General features: G+C 33.7%; 1 protein-coding gene across 2 annotated transcripts in view; it reads left to right on the plus strand.

The window, feature by feature from the left end:
- SCFD1 (sec1 family domain containing 1) overlaps positions 1–16,622 on the plus strand; it is a 100,148-nt gene that overhangs the window by 9,899 nt on the left and 73,627 nt on the right. For both annotated transcript variants that reach the window (XR_011428349.1, XM_003363690.5), the window contains exons 4-10: positions 35–125; positions 4,351–4,473; positions 5,746–5,833; positions 9,535–9,624; positions 12,135–12,190; positions 13,378–13,463; positions 16,138–16,237. Coding sequence is in view for 1 of the 2 variants with exons in the window: in XM_003363690.5 (XP_003363738.2) it covers positions 35–125; positions 4,351–4,473; positions 5,746–5,833; positions 9,535–9,624; positions 12,135–12,190; positions 13,378–13,463; positions 16,138–16,237 (634 nt within the window). In the remaining variant the exon portion in view is untranslated. The remainder of the gene's footprint in view (positions 1–34; positions 126–4,350; positions 4,474–5,745; positions 5,834–9,534; positions 9,625–12,134; positions 12,191–13,377; positions 13,464–16,137; positions 16,238–16,622) is intronic.

The raw sequence follows: 16,622 nt of genomic DNA on the forward strand, positions 1-16,622 counted from the left end.
AAAAGGTGAGTTTTGTGTTCTTTATATCTTTCAGGCTTCTGCACTCTGATCGAGATCCTATTCCAGATGTTCCTGCAGTGTACTTTGTAATGCCAAGTGAAGAAAATATTGACAGGATGTGCCAGGTAACATGAGTTCTTATTTTCCTCATCCTTGAATGTGGAAACAGATTTTTTTCAAAAAAACATTCTTACGTGTCCAGTGCGAAAAATCAGAAATTCCCTTACCAATTTCCTACTTTGACTTTTGAGACTATCTTTGAATTTTAGATAGACTGAAAAATTTTTAAATTTTTTGGCTGAGGAAGCTTATATTGATTGACTGAATCCAGCTTTAAAAAACGGAAAACCTATCTATAATTAGCTTTAAAAATAATATTTTGTTTTTCTAAGATAATAGGAAGTCTGAGAGTAGGAAGCCCAAGCAGGCACAGCAGTTCTACAGGGTAATCAAAGACACAGGCTCCTTCTGTCTTTCTGATCTTTCATCTTTAGTTTGTCCCTTTTCATTGTCTTGCGTGTTGCTTCATGGATGCAGGATGGCAGCTGCAACTGTAGACATCACATCTATGTTCAAGGCAAGAAAAAGGGGAAATGGACTGTGCCAGCCCTAACTGTTCATTATGATCAAGAAAGCGAAGCTTTCCCAGAAACTCCCAGAAGACTTGCATTTATTTCTCACTGGGTAGAATTAGCTTTGAGGGAGACCGCAAAAGTTAATATTTAGATGAGTGTATTCCCACCCCAAACGAAATATGAATTCTTTTAGCAAGGAAGAAGGGAAAAATAGATATTGGATAGGTAGCTAACAGTATGTACCACAAGTAACAAGCATCTTTACGTGTTATTGACTGTTGAATCAAATTACTATTTAAATTGTTAATGAAAGTCACATATTTTGTATCCTCTGTAGCTAATGATGGCTAGCTTTCTCTTTCACCCTACGTAAACCCGACTGTGCCATTTTTAAAGAGGTATGACTTATGGGGCTGGCCCAGGGGTGCAGCGGTTAGGTTCACATGTTCTGCTTCTTGGTGGCCTGGGGTTCGCCAGTTCAGATCCCGGGTGTGGACATGGCACCACTTGGCAAGCCATGCTGTGGTAGGCATTCCACGTACAAAGTGGAGGAAGATGGGCATGGATGTTAGCTCAGGGCCAGTCTTCCTCAGCAAAAAGAGAAGGATTGGGCAGATATTAGCTCAGGGCTAATCTTCCTCAAAAAAAAAAAAGGTATCATTTATCAGTCCCTTCTTCTGTCCTTTTTTTATAATAGCTTTATTGAAATATAATTCACATACCGTACAATTCACCCACTTAAAGTGTACAAAGTGTACAATTCAGTGATTTTTCAGTATATTCACAGAGTTGTGCAACTATCAACATAATCAATTTTAGAATATTTTCATCACCTCTGCTGTTATATCCCTGATACCCCAACCCCATCCCTAAGCTACTTTTTATTTCTGTGTATTTACCTCTTCTGGATATTACACATGAATGGAATCATACACATGGTCTGTTGTATCTGGCTTTTTTCTCTTAGTGTAATGTTTTCAAGGTTCATCCATATTGTAGCATGTATCAGTACTTTATTCCTTTTTAATGCTGAGTAATATTCCATTGTATAGATATACCAAATTTGTTTATCCATTTATCAGTTGATGGGCATTTGGGTTGCTTCCACTTTTTGGCTATTATGAATAATGCTACTGTAAATACTTGTGTACAAGTTTCTATGTAGACATGTGTTTTCATTTCTCTTATGTCCATAAACAGCTAGGAGTGGAGTTTCTGGGTCAAATGATAATTCTAAGGTTAAATTTTTGAGGAACTGCCAGACTGTTTTCCAAAGTGGTTGTGTCATTTTCTATTCCCTCCAGCAGTGTATGAGGCTTCCAGTTGGTCCAGATCTTTGTCAGTACTTTTTATTATCTGACATTGGATTGTAGCCATCCTAGTGGTGTAAAGTGGTCTCTCATTGTGGTTTTGCCTTTCCCTGACGACTAATGATTTTTAAGCATTTTTTAATGTGCTTATTGGCTATTTCCATATCTTTGGAGAAATGTCTGTTGAGATCTCTTGTCTAGTTTTTAATTGGGTTGTCTATTTTGGTTACTAGACCCTTATTAAGTATATTAATTGCAAATGTTTTCTCCCATTCTTTGGGTTATCTTTTCACTCTCTTGATGACATCCTTTGAAGTGCAAAAATTTTTAATTTTGGTTTTAAGCTTAATTTTAAGTTTACCTATTTTTTCTTTAGTTGCTTGTGCTTTTGGTATTATATTGAAGAAACTCTTGCCAAATCTCTTCATTTTCTTCAAAGATTTTTATAGTTTTGCCTCTTACATTTAGCTCTTTGATCTGTTTTGAGTTACTTTTTATATGTGGTATGAGGTAGGTGTCCAGCTGATTTCTTCTGCACGTGGCTATTCAGTTGTTCCAGCATCATTTGTTGAAGAGATTTTCTTTCTGCAGTGAACTGTCTTGGCAGCTTTGTTGAAAATTAATCAACAGTAGATACATTGGTTTGTTTCTGGACTCTGTTCTTTTGATCTCTATGTCTGTCCTTAGGCCATTACCACACTGTCTTGATTGCTCTTGCTTTGTAGCAAGTTTTGAAATTGGAAAATTGAGCCCTCCAACTTTGTACTTCATATTCAAGGTTATTTGGGTTTTCTGAGTCTCTTGAATTTCCATATTAATTTTAGGATTAGTTTATCAGTTTCTGTAAAGATGCCAGCTGGGGTTCTCATAGGAATTGCATTGAATCTGTAGATCAGTTTGGGCGTTATTTCCATCGTAATATTAAATTTTCTGATCCATGAACATGTGATCTCTTTCCACTTACTTAGATCTTTAATTTCTTTCAACAATGTCTTGTAATATGCAGAATACAAGTTTTGCACTTCTTTTGTTAAATTTTATTCCTTCATTTTTTAAATGTTTTTGTGAATGGAATGGTTTTCTTAATTCCGTTTTTAGGATTGCTTATTGCAAGTGTATAGATATCCAGTTAACTTTTATATATTGATCTTGTGTCTTGCAACTTTGTTCAACTTCTATGTCCTTTTGAAATGTCTTCATCAGTCTTTCACCACTTCCTTACTTTCTGGCACAATAAGATGTTCCAGTCTCATCTTGTACTTTCTGTGTCCCAGCCCAAGATTCAGCCATTTGTCTAAGGAGCCCTGGTTGCTTTTTATAGAGAACAGTATTTAGAAATCAGTGTCTGGGCATTAGATGTACTCATTGCTACTAGAGTCTCACAGTTCTTAGGCCTTCTCAATGGACAGAGCTAGAAAATATACGTATGTACATATACACACTTTTCTATTTATATTTAGTTTTATAAATCTTCTTATCTCTCTAGATAGATAGTCAGACAGACAGACAGATAACCTCCAAAACTGTCTCAGTTCAGAAATACAGGTTTCCTTCTAGCTTTTTCTTTTTCCGTTTACAAATTTGTAACTCCTTGCTCTGACATTGAGAAGCATGCCTCCCACTATCCTCAGCATATTTGCTTGTTCTCTCAGTCCCTCCATCCTCGGTCCTTTACTCCATCTCCCAGCCTTTGCTGCCACAGCCCTGTTCAGCCGCCTTCCTCACACGGGCTCCACCCATGTTGGTCTTTCACATTTCAGCATCTCTGAAATCAGATGCGTCTGAAAATTAATGGTGTGTTACAGAAGTTTGTTGGCAGCATTAATTCTTTCTTAGTGTTACATAAAGTAATGTTGCCTGTTACAATTGACAGTATCTTTGATTTGAAGAAATACGGTTATTTAGATATCTGTTTGCCTAGAGTTTAAGAAATTAAGTGAATTTGATGAAAGAATTTGCATAACTTTAAATTATACTGCTTTTGGATGGCTGAGAAGAAATACTTCTGGAATTGGTCATTGGAATTATTACATGTCTGTGCACAGTGAAACAAGTATTTGTTGTATCATCACATGACCAGAGCAATAGAAGGTAGTGTCTGCCAAATATAATAAGCATTTTACTATTTAAGAGAACCACTTCTGGATATTTTTAAGAAAAATGCAGATATGCTATTTCAAAGCCATTTTATGCAGTGTTATAATTAATAGGATTTTATGGATAATATAATTATCATAACTTTAATTATTAAAATAAATGTTGGTTGCATCTGGTAACCAAGTAAACAATACTTCTTCATAACTTTGTTCTCTTGGGATACTTTTTTTGGTTGTCATTTATATAACCTGTCTTTCAAATATGTATATTAACCTCCAAAACCTTACTGTTCTAGTATTTAAGAGATTTTTATTTGTGGTCATCCTTTATATTATCCTATAAGAATGAAGTATTCATTGTATTTATAGGATCTTCGAAATCAACTCTATGAATCATATTATTTAAATTTTATTTCTGCTATTTCAAGAAGTAAACTGGAAGATATTGCAAATGCAGCATTAGCAGCTAGTGCAGTAGCACAAGTAGCCAAGGTAAGAGATTTTGGTTGGCTGATGACATTTTGTTAATGTAAAATTAGTAATATTTTGAAACCTGTTAATCGACATAGGTGTCTAGTTTACAAAGGACTGGAACAACCAAAGAAATATTTAGACTCAATACTTTTAGAAAGAATTCTCATAATGTAAATTATCTTCAACTTGAACTAGGTAAAATAAACCAAACTAAAGAACCTATTATTTAGTGAATTTGAGACACAAAAGTAAAAAGCTAAATCAGTTTTTGTTTTAGGCTGGGATTTGTATGATCTTTTTAGCTCAACTTAGAAATAGTATGACAGTTGTGTTGTCATAAATTATACTCAAAATATGTTGACATTGTTTTATCTATAATCATTATAGTCACCACACTACATCCAGATCTTTTCTTACTTAGGAGAGAGGATCCAGAGAGGCGATGTTAGATAAGAAAGGAGGAGTTCACAATAGGCCAGCAGTTCTGCATCATAGTGACTTTTTAGTCAGGTTCAGCTTAGTTAGAAATAAATCTGTAAAATATATTCTTGGCTATATCCCTCTTGTGCCTTGTGCTTCTTGAATGTGGATAAGACATAAGTGAAAATTCTAGGGAATGATATAGGACAAATAAAAGATGAAACAACCATGCATTTACTTGCTATTTTTTCCCACTGATCGAGTCTTCGTTCTTAGGGTTAGATAGTCCACTGCTAGTTCTGATTAGTTTTTAAGACTTATGTCCTAGTGTTCTTGGTCTTCCAAAATTTATCATGAATTTTACATAAAATAATAGGAATGGTTTTCAATTTATTTAACTAAATTTAATATATTTCAATTAGTTTTTTAAATTTTTCTCCTAATTTGCACTCCTGAAGAACTAGTATAACTTTTCCCCACTTACAAACATTCACAGTGGAAAAACAGTTACTATGACTTTGTTAGGAAAGTGTGATTAAAATGAATATAAAAATTGAAATTGTGGTTTTTCTTCACAATTGATATCCATTCCCATCTCAACCACAATTTAAAAAAAATTTTTATTATCTTCTTAAGTGTTGTTTTCTGGAAATGTTACTCTTCTCCTTAATTTTTTGCCCAAAGGCTTGTTTTTATTGCTTTTTATATTAACCTCCTCATTCTTGCCCAATTAGGTGAGAATAATTGGTATAATTTTTAGTTTTTGAATATAATTATAACTTTTCCCTTTTTACTATTGGTAGATTAAGTCAAACTAGATGTGCTTTCAATATTGTAAAGTTGATTTGTAAACCTTTTCTTTTGTTCTAGGTTTTTGATCAGTATCTCAATTTCATTACTTTGGAAGATGATATGTTTGTATTATGTAATCAAAATAAGGAGCTTGTTTCATATCGTGGTATGTAAAAATAGGAATATTGTAATTCATTCTTAACAAAACAAATAGTATACTGTAAAAAAAAGAAAAATGTTATCATGTTTAGTGCACTCCAAAACCAGCTTTGTTTACAGCAGTAGAGCTGTAAAAAATTCTTAAAAGCACACAAAAAAAACAAGTCTTAGCCTGAATTCTGTCACATATAAACAACATTTAATAAACTCATTTTGTGAGTTCAGCGAAGTACCAATTCTCTGACCTTTTAGGGTGCCTGCAACAACTTTCATGAATGATTCCCTCATGGTAAGTAAGCCAGTATTTTAATAGTAGGGTTCAGTTCATCTTCTAATACTTTGACATTCGGACAAGAACAAGTTACTTTGCTTCTCTGTGCTTTAGTTTCCTCATCTGTAAAATGGGGGTAATAATACTATCTGCCTCATAGAGTTTTGGGAATTAAATGGAATAATATGTGTAAAATGCCTAGAAAAGTTTCTAGCCCATAGAAAGTACTCAATAGGGTTGGCTAGTATTGCTGTTTGTCAAGATCAGACAGCAGTCAGGAGTTAGCAGCTACTGTAGTAGTGTTAGGGAATGAAGTAGAAGTGCCATTCTCAAATATAGGGTGTGAGATTCCCTTGATTCTTACAGCTTGTGCATGCAGTAGTGGGGTTGAGTGTAGGTGTTGATCAAATGCTGTCTAACCACCTCTGAAGTTCATGTTCCCAGTTTTGGTAAACTGACCATTCCTGGAATGTAGATTAAAATTAAAAGACACACATACACATGCATACACCCACACCATATTATGTTGTCTATTTTGATTTGGGGGTGTGGTGATAAGAACACTTAACATGAGATCTACCCTCTTAACATTTTTAAGTGTACAATACAATGTGGTTGACTCTAGGTAGGATGTTATATGGCAGATCTCTAGAACTTATTTATTTTGCTTAACTAAAACTTTATGCCCATTGATTAGTTATATTGAATATTTTAAAGAAAATTGTAAACTATAGAAGATGTGATTAGCCAATTTAATTAATGAAATACTCATTAATTTGCTACTTAAGAATTGAGATGTTTGGGGGTAAATAGAAAATCAGTGATTCTTAAATGGGAGTATATCCCCCTAAGGGGGCATTTGGAAATGTATAAGGACATTTTCAATTGTCACAACTACCAGGGCTGCTACTAGCATTTAGTGACCAGGAGCTAGGGATGCTGGGTGTTCTGCAGTGTGTAAGCCATGCTCATACAGAAAATTGTTCTGCCCAAAATGCCGGTGGTACACTATTGTAAAACATTGGGCCAGATGGTAAGCTCCCTGAGAGAAGAGAACATGAATCTTTTGGTTTCATTGAGCTCCATTGCATGCTTTCTTATTGAAATTAAACAACATCCCTAAAAGAGTATATTTGCTGAATTGCCCATGTAAGAGATTTTCGATGGTAGTTATTATTTACAGAATTCTATTTACAGTTAATTGAGTTTTAAATTAATTAGCTACTTATTTAAGTTGTATGTTTAAAACCTAGTTTCCATTAAGTCTTTAAGCTAAACTTATAAATTTTATTATATTATTTATAAATTTGGTTACATAAAAACAAGCACCTTTACTTTTTCTTGGATTGATTACCACAGAGTGAACAGAGTAAATTCTAATCAGTCCCATTTAACAAGCTTAGTCAGCAAACTTAGTTTGTTAAATTCCCTTAAAGTTTAAATTGCATTTATAAATTCAGTATGTTAAATTTTCTTTTTCAAGTACTTCAAATACCAGACCAGGCAAATTTATAAATCTGGCAAGCAAAAACTGTCCAGATATTTAATATTCAAATAGTTCTTAAAAATAATTAAATTTATAGTTAGTCTAAGTTCACTAACAATCAAGTACTTATAAATTTAGTTTTCTTATGCCTCTCAACTTAAAAAAAACGCTAGTCTGAAATTAATAATTATTTAAAGTATAAATTTAATTTATGAATTTTAAAGTGTAATCACATAATCACTCAGATTCTCAATAATATAATAATAGGTTGTTCTATAAACACTTTACAATATAAGCTCATTTACTCCTCAGAATAACTTTGTGAAGTTGGTATTATTATTTCCATGTTCCAGGTGAAGAAACTGAGGCACAGATATTAAGTAACTTGATAAGGAAATGGCAGCACCACGTTACTAAACCCAGGCACTCACTCCAGAGACAATGCTGTTAACCATTATCTAATTTTATACCACATCCTCTCCAACATTACAAGTGCTTTAACTAATCATCTTAAACAGATTATTCTAAACATAGATCAAATATATTAATACCATGGATTTGATTTGTATCACCTACTTTACGTGGATTGGGAATTTATTTATCCAGTAAAGGAAGCAGATTTATTGTCTCAGTTACGCTCAGGCTACTGTCTCAGACAAACCAGGCTGTTATCACAAGTGAGTTAAGGTTATTGATGCACAGTTTTTTGACTCTTCAGGTTAGTTCTCATTCAGAAGTGTAGGACTAAGGTATAGGACCTAAAGGCTGGTGGCTTCCATATAGATTTTATCTGTACCAGTTATTGACTAAATGAACTGACTGTTTCCCTGGGTTTATGGCCCCTGAATTTGCATAATTCACGTTGTCTCCTTATGCCATTTACATCATCTGATTTATATAGATGGCAGTCTCTGACACCAGGTAGCATCATATTTCGTCATCCAGATTCTGTATTGCCTGGTTGAGTTCTTTATTGTTTTTATGTTGTCTACGTGGACCCTACTTTCTTTAAATACTTTCATATATCCAATTGGATTCTGCTTTCCTCTCATGCTAATCACAGGTTGTATTGAATTTTATATTTGTTTTCACATTCAGGATGTTGGGAAATTTAAAATGTTATATAAATAATATTTTAGTCCAGTCAGTCTTTTCAACAAATGATGAACATCTGCTTGTTAGACGCTGGACCCAGGTATTGTGAGAGATAGGAGGATGAATAAGGCAAGGTCTTTGACTCTCAAGGACAGTCTTCACAGCAGTGTTTCTTGGAATGTACCCCAAGAATCTCATGAAGCTCTTGTCAGAATTTTTTTCTTCGAATTATCCCAAATCTATTGAATTGAATCCCTAGGGGAAATGGCTGAGAATCTTTTAATTTTTAGTAGCATCTAGAGGAACTTCCTGCTCTTTTCTCATATTCCTAGAGTGATTCTTATACCCACTAAAGTTTGGGAACCACTCATATACAGTCTAGTAGATCAGAAAAGAAATTCATATGGCTTATTGTAATACAAAGAAAATGATAGGTGATGTTCGTTTTACCGTAATTGATTCGTGTTGTCCTTTTCTGGAGTAGTTGGATAATAAGATCAATAATTTCTTGAGGCCATCTAGTGTTCATGAATAACATTATGGAATATGATATTTATTTTCTGTTTGCTCTAGCAAAAAATTTATACAGTTTATGTGGTGGGGTTTTTTCCTTATTATTACTCTGATAATTGATACTATTATTACTGCTGCTGATATTGTTCTTTTTCCTTCGAGATAGTATAATTTTTGATAGATACTTATTCACTTAGAGTTTAAAGCATAAAAAATTTTCCTTGTTTGAGTATTGCAAATATTACCAAACTGCTTGTTGATTAGGAGTTTAGTAATTTAAGAGTTTATAAAGACAAGGCATAAATTTTGGTGACTTTTTTCTCCTTTACCTATGTCATTTTAGCCATTAACAGGCCAGATATAACAGACACAGAAATGGAAACTGTTATGGACACAATTGTTGACAGCCTCTTCTGCTTTTTTGTTACACTGGGTAAGTTTTCAAATCTTTCTGGTTATTTCCTCAAAGTAAATTATTTAACAACTCATTTTAATCTGTTATACTGTAATATGATCCCCTTTTATCCATCTGGATCTCTACAGCCTCTCTCTTCAGAGTTGGGATAAAATATTTTGTACCATATAAAAACATAATTCTTCTAATAATTTGATATAGTTCATCCTCTTAAGTTAGTATTTAGTAGATCCATTGAGTGGTCTCTTTAGATGTTTTTGGTAATTGTAACTTTCTAATGTATTAGTTAAATGGTTTGATGGTGACTTCGCCTATGTGCCTGCTAATTTTCTTTTAATATGTCACTGTGAAAATTTTCAAATACACTTCTGAGTAGAGAGATATATGCCTGGTAACTATTCAGGCAAACTCCCAGGCCTCCGGAAAATACTAAATTTACATATAATACTAATCCACTATACTCTCAAAATTTTAAACATTTCTTTGGAACATCTAAATTTACTTACAGCTACATTGTGTTTAGTATCTAATGTATGACTTTATGCTTTACTATTACTAATGGTCTGTTTAGAGACCCTCTAATTGCACTTTAATTTTGCAGACACTTAAAACCTTTCAGTTAAAATGATTCTCATTAGATTAGTAAAATTTCTCTCCATTTCATAAATGAGAAAATTAAGGAAGAGAGATACCATGCATAGTTTAGGATAAAGACAAAAATTTGAGGAGAATTTGTGTGCAGATTTGGGGGCTCCCTCCTTTCAGGGATTTTTCCCTTTAATTTCTAGCCCTGAGCTCCATTCTTTGATTCCTCAGCTCAGTAAGTGTTCTGTTTTCTGCCTGAGCTCTTTGTCCTGTGTGCCATGCAGACTGGAAAGTCCCCTCAGGAGGAAAGCTGGTGAAAAGTAAATCTCACCTTTCAAGGAGATCTCTTCTTCGAAGAGTTTTACCTTCTTCCATTTTCTGCCTGCTTTTGATTGCTCTCAGTACCTTCAAATGGGGTTGTTGTTGTTTTTTTTTTAAAGAAAGTACGTGTATACAACTCTTAGTTGTTAAACAGACATAATTAATCTTTCTATTTTGCCATCCCACACCATCTTCAAAATTTTGCTGAATGCGGGAGTTATTGTGGACATTTAAGGTTATTTTTGCTTGGTTAATGCTCTGCTTTCAAAGTCAGGGTAGATTGAAAAAGAAAAGTATAAATAAAGACCACTGAAGTGGTAGCTCTCCCTTTATTATGTAGAGTATCAGAACGTGATTTTTTCAAAGACGTAGTTGAAATTGCTGCCAGTCTGACATAGAAGGATGTCAGCAATAAATTGTTAAATGAAAGAAAACAAATTTAAGAGCAGTATGTACAATATCCTATTTTTGTTTTTTATACATTCCACAAACACCCTTATTTAGACTGTGTAGAAAATAACGTGAAAGCCTCTGTATCTGATTCTTAGTGGGGATCATTTGGGGTGCTGGAATCAAGAGGGTTAGCTTTATGCGTATCTAATAGTATTTGAATTTTTTGTGACAAGCATGTATAACTTGCCATCAGAAGAAAACAAAGTTTTTAAAAACTTGCTAATACTCCGCATTTTTACTTTTGCAATTCACTGAGCATGCTTTGTATAGAATCTAAAATGTAACAATTTCAGCATATAAAGATTACAGTGTTCTCAGTTTGTTTTATGAGATTTTTAGTGCAGTTTGATTTTTTTCTGTCATTTTACATTTTTAGCCTTGGATAAAACTTAGAATAATAAAAAGAGAGAGAAATTAAGAGGTCTAATGAGTTGATTCGATAATGAATTGAAACCAACTTTTAGGAGCATTTCATATCATGTGAAGAATGTGTTTTCTGTTATCTTTCAAATTAGTATTTTAAAAAAGGGACTATAATCCTACATTGTTAATTTATAAAATAAAAAGTAACAATTCTAAACTGCTAAATTAGCTAAGCTCTTTTCCTTTAAGTCACATTAAAGTGAACCCTGAGAGTGGAGAGTAAACTTACTCTTTGAAACTGCCTGCAGGGAATCAAAATGCTGATTTAGTCAATTCATTGAAAAAAATCTGGAGACACTGATGGGCCAACACCATATAAAAATAGTCTTTTTCTCATTCCCTAATGTTTTCTTTATAAATGAGAAGGTCCATTTCTGAAACATTGCTTTTACTCTTAAGATTGTAAGTCCTTTTATGTTTGTAGCCTGAAATTGTATACCTCTATTGTATGTTATTTTTTGATGCTGATGTATTTTATAACTACACTCATGCATCACTTAATGGAAAGGATACATCTGAGAAATGAGTCATTAGGTGATTTCGTCATCATGTGAAAGTCATAGAGTGTACTTACATAGACGTACATGGCATAGCCTACTGCGCATCTAGGCTATATGGCACTAATCTTATGGGACCACCATTACATGTGCAGTCCACTGTTGACTCAGACATTGTTATGTGGCACATGGCTGTATCCATTTTAATTATTAAACTGAAATTATTGCTAACATGTATTTTTAAAATAGGTGCCGTTCCTATAATCAGATGTTCAAGAGGAACAGCAGCAGAAATGGTAGCAGTGGTGAGTTCACACAAATATCCATCAGGGATAAATAATACTGTGTCAGTTGTTTTCCATAAGCACCTCAAGTGTTTTTGTTTATGTTAAGTATATGATTGCTATGGATTATATATTAATTACCAAAGGCAAATATTTTTATCTTATAACGTTGGGATTCCACCAAAAATAAAAAGTAACCATCATGTACTTCTGTGTGATGGAATAAAATGATTTACTCCAATGTGCTAGTCCAGCCCTGTTTCTTTTTTACTACACTGCATATTCCTCATTCAGCCTTGTCTCTCCAAGTAGTATTTTACACTTATATTTGATCCCCAAAATCATTTACTATTAACTTCATTTAGCAAGTATTTATTAATAATCATAACCATTTTTAAAATGGTGTAATGCATTTTGCTGCCCCACTATACTGGAGTACAATATTCAGTATAAATTGAGCATTCAGAGATTTGCTTTAAAGATTAAAAAATAAATAAGGGATTAGAGGACCAGCCCCAGTAGCCTCTCTGCATGCTCTGCTTTGGTGACCCAGCTTTGTTTCCCATGCATGGACCTCACCACTTTTCTCTCAGTGGCCATGCTGTGGTGGCCACTCACATACAAAATAGAGGAAGATTGGCAACAGATGTTAGCTCGGGGTGAATCTTCCTTGGCAAAATAAATAAATAAAGGATTAGAGAAATTTCAGAATTATTGAAAAGGAAAGAGGGTGAGTGGTGTGGAAAGATGGAGGAAGATACAGTAATGTTTTTGAGTTTTATTAGCTCAAATGCATCATTGCCTCATGGAGAGCTGTTTTCTTTCATGTATTCCATTTTTATTCTGGAGACTCTTGCAGCCACCACTATATAGACAGACAGCCTCCTTGGTACAACAGTCATACCTGGGGAGATGGGAGCGGTCATTACGGCAGAGCGTTTTCTGAACCTATAGTAAAAGTACTCAACAAAAGTACTTCTTAATGAAATCAGGCCTGAGTCACAGTAGAAAAGGCATTGGTCTTTTCAAGTCCAAGTTATGATGATATTGAATAGTAAAGAAGCTAAGATATTTAGCTTTTAGAATTGCTATTTTATAAAGAAATTCCAGGTTTCTTGGTTATGAATCTAAGAACATGTTATGTATTATCCTATATAAAGTTCTGTAAAACTATTCTTTAACAGTTAATATAAAATTTGATTTTTCAGAAACTAGATAAGAAACTTCGGGAAAATCTAAGAGATGCAAGAAACAGTCTTTTTACAGGTGACACTCTTGGAGCGGGCCAATTCAGGTACTATGTTAGTTAATACAGTTATAGAACTTGAAGGTGAAACTTTTATCAAGTTTTCTAGATTGTTTTTCTTGTCTGATACAATACTCTTGTAATTGAAATTTGTTTTTATTTTTAATGAAGTAATCAGAATCCGTTTTTGACTCAAATTGTTCTTGAAATACAAATGGAATATATTATTTAATTTACCCTTTGTTAGAAGTTTCTGTTTTGCATTTTTATCCTTTGTAAGAGAAATTTTTCTGTTTATGTAACTGAAGATCAGAAGCCATTTCTTTTCAGTTATCATTAAGTTTGTTGGTAGTGAAAAAAAATAAGTAAAAAACTTTTGATGCTTATATCTATTTCTACCTATTGACTAGTTTCCCTTTTTCTCTTGAAATACTAATAGCTTAAATTTGCAAAGAATTTTTGTCAGTTAACATTTCTAGCATGAGTGGATAATGCCAAAGTTACTGGCTGCTCAATTATTATTGAATAGAAATACTTTTTAAAAACCTATACATCGGGGCCAGCCCTGTGGTGCAGCAGTTAAGTTCACATGCTCCACTTCAGCAGCCTTGCGTTCGCCAGTTTGGATCCCAGGTGTGGACCTATAAACTGCTTGTCAAGCCATGCTATGGCAGGCGTCTCACATATAAAGTAGAGGAAGACAGGCATGGATGTTAGCTCAGGGCCAGTCTTCCTCAGCAAAAAGAGGAGGATTGGTGGCAGATGTTAGCTCAGAGCTAATCTTCCTCAAAAAAAGAAAAGAAAAAAGATTTTTAAAAAATAATAAATGAATAAAAACCTATACATTATGGTACATTTAACTTTTGATTATTAAAATAATGCACAATATTGGGGTGAAGTAAAGAAACCCACACAAATTGCTGAGAATTATTTCAAGGGGAATAGACAGTATTTCAGAAAATTAATTCTTACCCCCCTGTTTTAGGTTAATTAATAAATAAAGCCTGTGAAAATAAATGGATACTCAGTGTAACTGCCCTCCAGAAATAATAATTTCATGGTAACTTTCCACAGAGTTCATTTCAAGTCAGTGTTGATGGATCTCTCCTGCAGTCTTATGTACTACTTCTATAATTTGGAGTTAGCACTAATATTGTGTTTCAATTGTTTATTCAACTCTCTCTCTCTCAGGTCCCATGTTATTTTAAACTGTTCTATGATTTCATTGCTGGTCTTAAATATTCTTCAAAATGTTTCTTATTAAGTAGAGCAGAAAAATCAAATTCTCACCTAATTTTTTTCCAACAGAAGCAACCAGTATGTCATACCTTACTTAATAGTTCCCTTTTTATAGTGCTCTGGTGTAGGCCTTAGAAACCAATATAAAGGCACTATTTTAATTGGATAATTTTTTAAAATTCACATTATCGTAATATGATTGTCTTATTTTTAGTGTGTTGGATGCATTTCTAAATTATTTTAATTAGGGGTCAGCGACCTTGTTGGACTATTGTTAAATGTATTTGAGTCCAACGGTAGGCTAATGATTCTCAATGAGGGGCAATTTTGCCCCCCACAGGACATTGGTAATGTCTGGAGACATGTTTGGTTGTCACAACTGGGTAGATACTACTGGAATCTAGGGGTGTGTGTTATAGGGCGATGGTAAACATCCTACAGTGCACAGGACAACCCCCATAATGAGAAATTATCCAACCCCAAATGTCGGTAGTGCTGAGTTAAGAAAACCTGCTGTAGGCTATGCTCCCTTGGCTTCTATCTGGCTCTGAAGTAATAAAGGATAGTAGGCAGTAAGGGTGCTGCTCCTGCTTTTTATCACAGAGTACTATAATCAGTGCACTTTGGAGAATCCACTGTCTTACACCCAGTAGGTGTACTGAGTTACTAAAATGGTCACAAGTCTCTTACCAGAAAAAATATGTATAGTTAATATAATCAGATAGCATTGCCTTTTGAAAATCAGTGTATACTCCTGATCCAGTAGTGCCTGTAAAGCAAATCTCTACAAGCTTTGGAGACACATGGTAACCAAATGACTTTGTGCCTCAGTTTGCTTTAGGTGTAGTCTGTTTCCCATATATATTGTAATAGTAGAGTTAAACAACATATGAAGCGTCTGGTAAGTGAATAATTATTTAAGTACCATTGTGGTATGATGTTTTAATTTTATCTATTATAATGGGATAGGGTTTTGTGCGGCTCTTTTCTAGAGTCTGCTTTTTTGAATTTCTGTTTACAGAAAAAATTGTAATTTGTAATTTATGAAACTGTCAAACATTTGTGTGAATTTATAAGATCCTGCTCGATTTAATTTTTTTCCCTGAAGTTGATAGTGGCTGTTCTTTTTTTCTCCTTTTTTGAAAATGTGAAATATAAATCTGAGTAGAAGTAACTTATTCTTACTTTGATAACTGTAAAAATTATTCTGTAAAAGCATTTGTATAGATTTTGTCCTTTAAGAAAGACCCTAAATAAGACTTATTATCTAGTGTTAGAAACAGGCTCTAAGTAGTCCAAAGCATTACTTTACTTGACTGACTGTAATAGAAAATATTTTAAAAAGCAAAGTATTATGGAATGTCAGTATTAGCATACCTATTGTTCATATCAAAATGACAAATATGTACTGGAAAGTATTAGAAAAACCTGGATGTATACACTGGTATCAAGAGTTATATAATTTTTTTTAATATATTTACAGCTTCCAAAGGCCTTTATTAGTCCTTGTTGACAGAAACATAGATTTGGCAACTCCTTTACACCATACTTGGACATATCAAGCCTTGGTGCATGATGTACTGGTAAGAGGCTAAATATACCACTTTCTACTAAAATGTAGTAACATTCAGTGGTCCCGTTAATTTAAAATTAGCATAAATTAAAATTACAGAAACACAGATGATGGAGCTGAGTAATATGAACAAAAGAAGTGATGGGATTTGGTATCACTGGATGTGGATGCTGGAGAATAGTGAAGCATTGAAGTTTACAGTTCGAAATTTATGATCTTTATAGGATAAATCAGTGGTATTGTTGGCAATGATGGGAAAAATGGAATGGAGGAAAATAAGTGACTTTTTTTTTTTTCACACTGAATAAGTAAATAGATATGTTCTCCCTGGGGAGAAAAGCTATAATTTCTCCCTTTTCTCTGAGAGTCAGTTAAGCCTTATTTTGTGGTAAAAA

The sequence above is a fragment of the Equus caballus genome, chromosome 1, assembly GCF_041296265.1.
Source record: "Equus caballus isolate H_3958 breed thoroughbred chromosome 1, TB-T2T, whole genome shotgun sequence".
Classification (NCBI taxonomy): domain Eukaryota; kingdom Metazoa; phylum Chordata; class Mammalia; order Perissodactyla; family Equidae; genus Equus; species Equus caballus.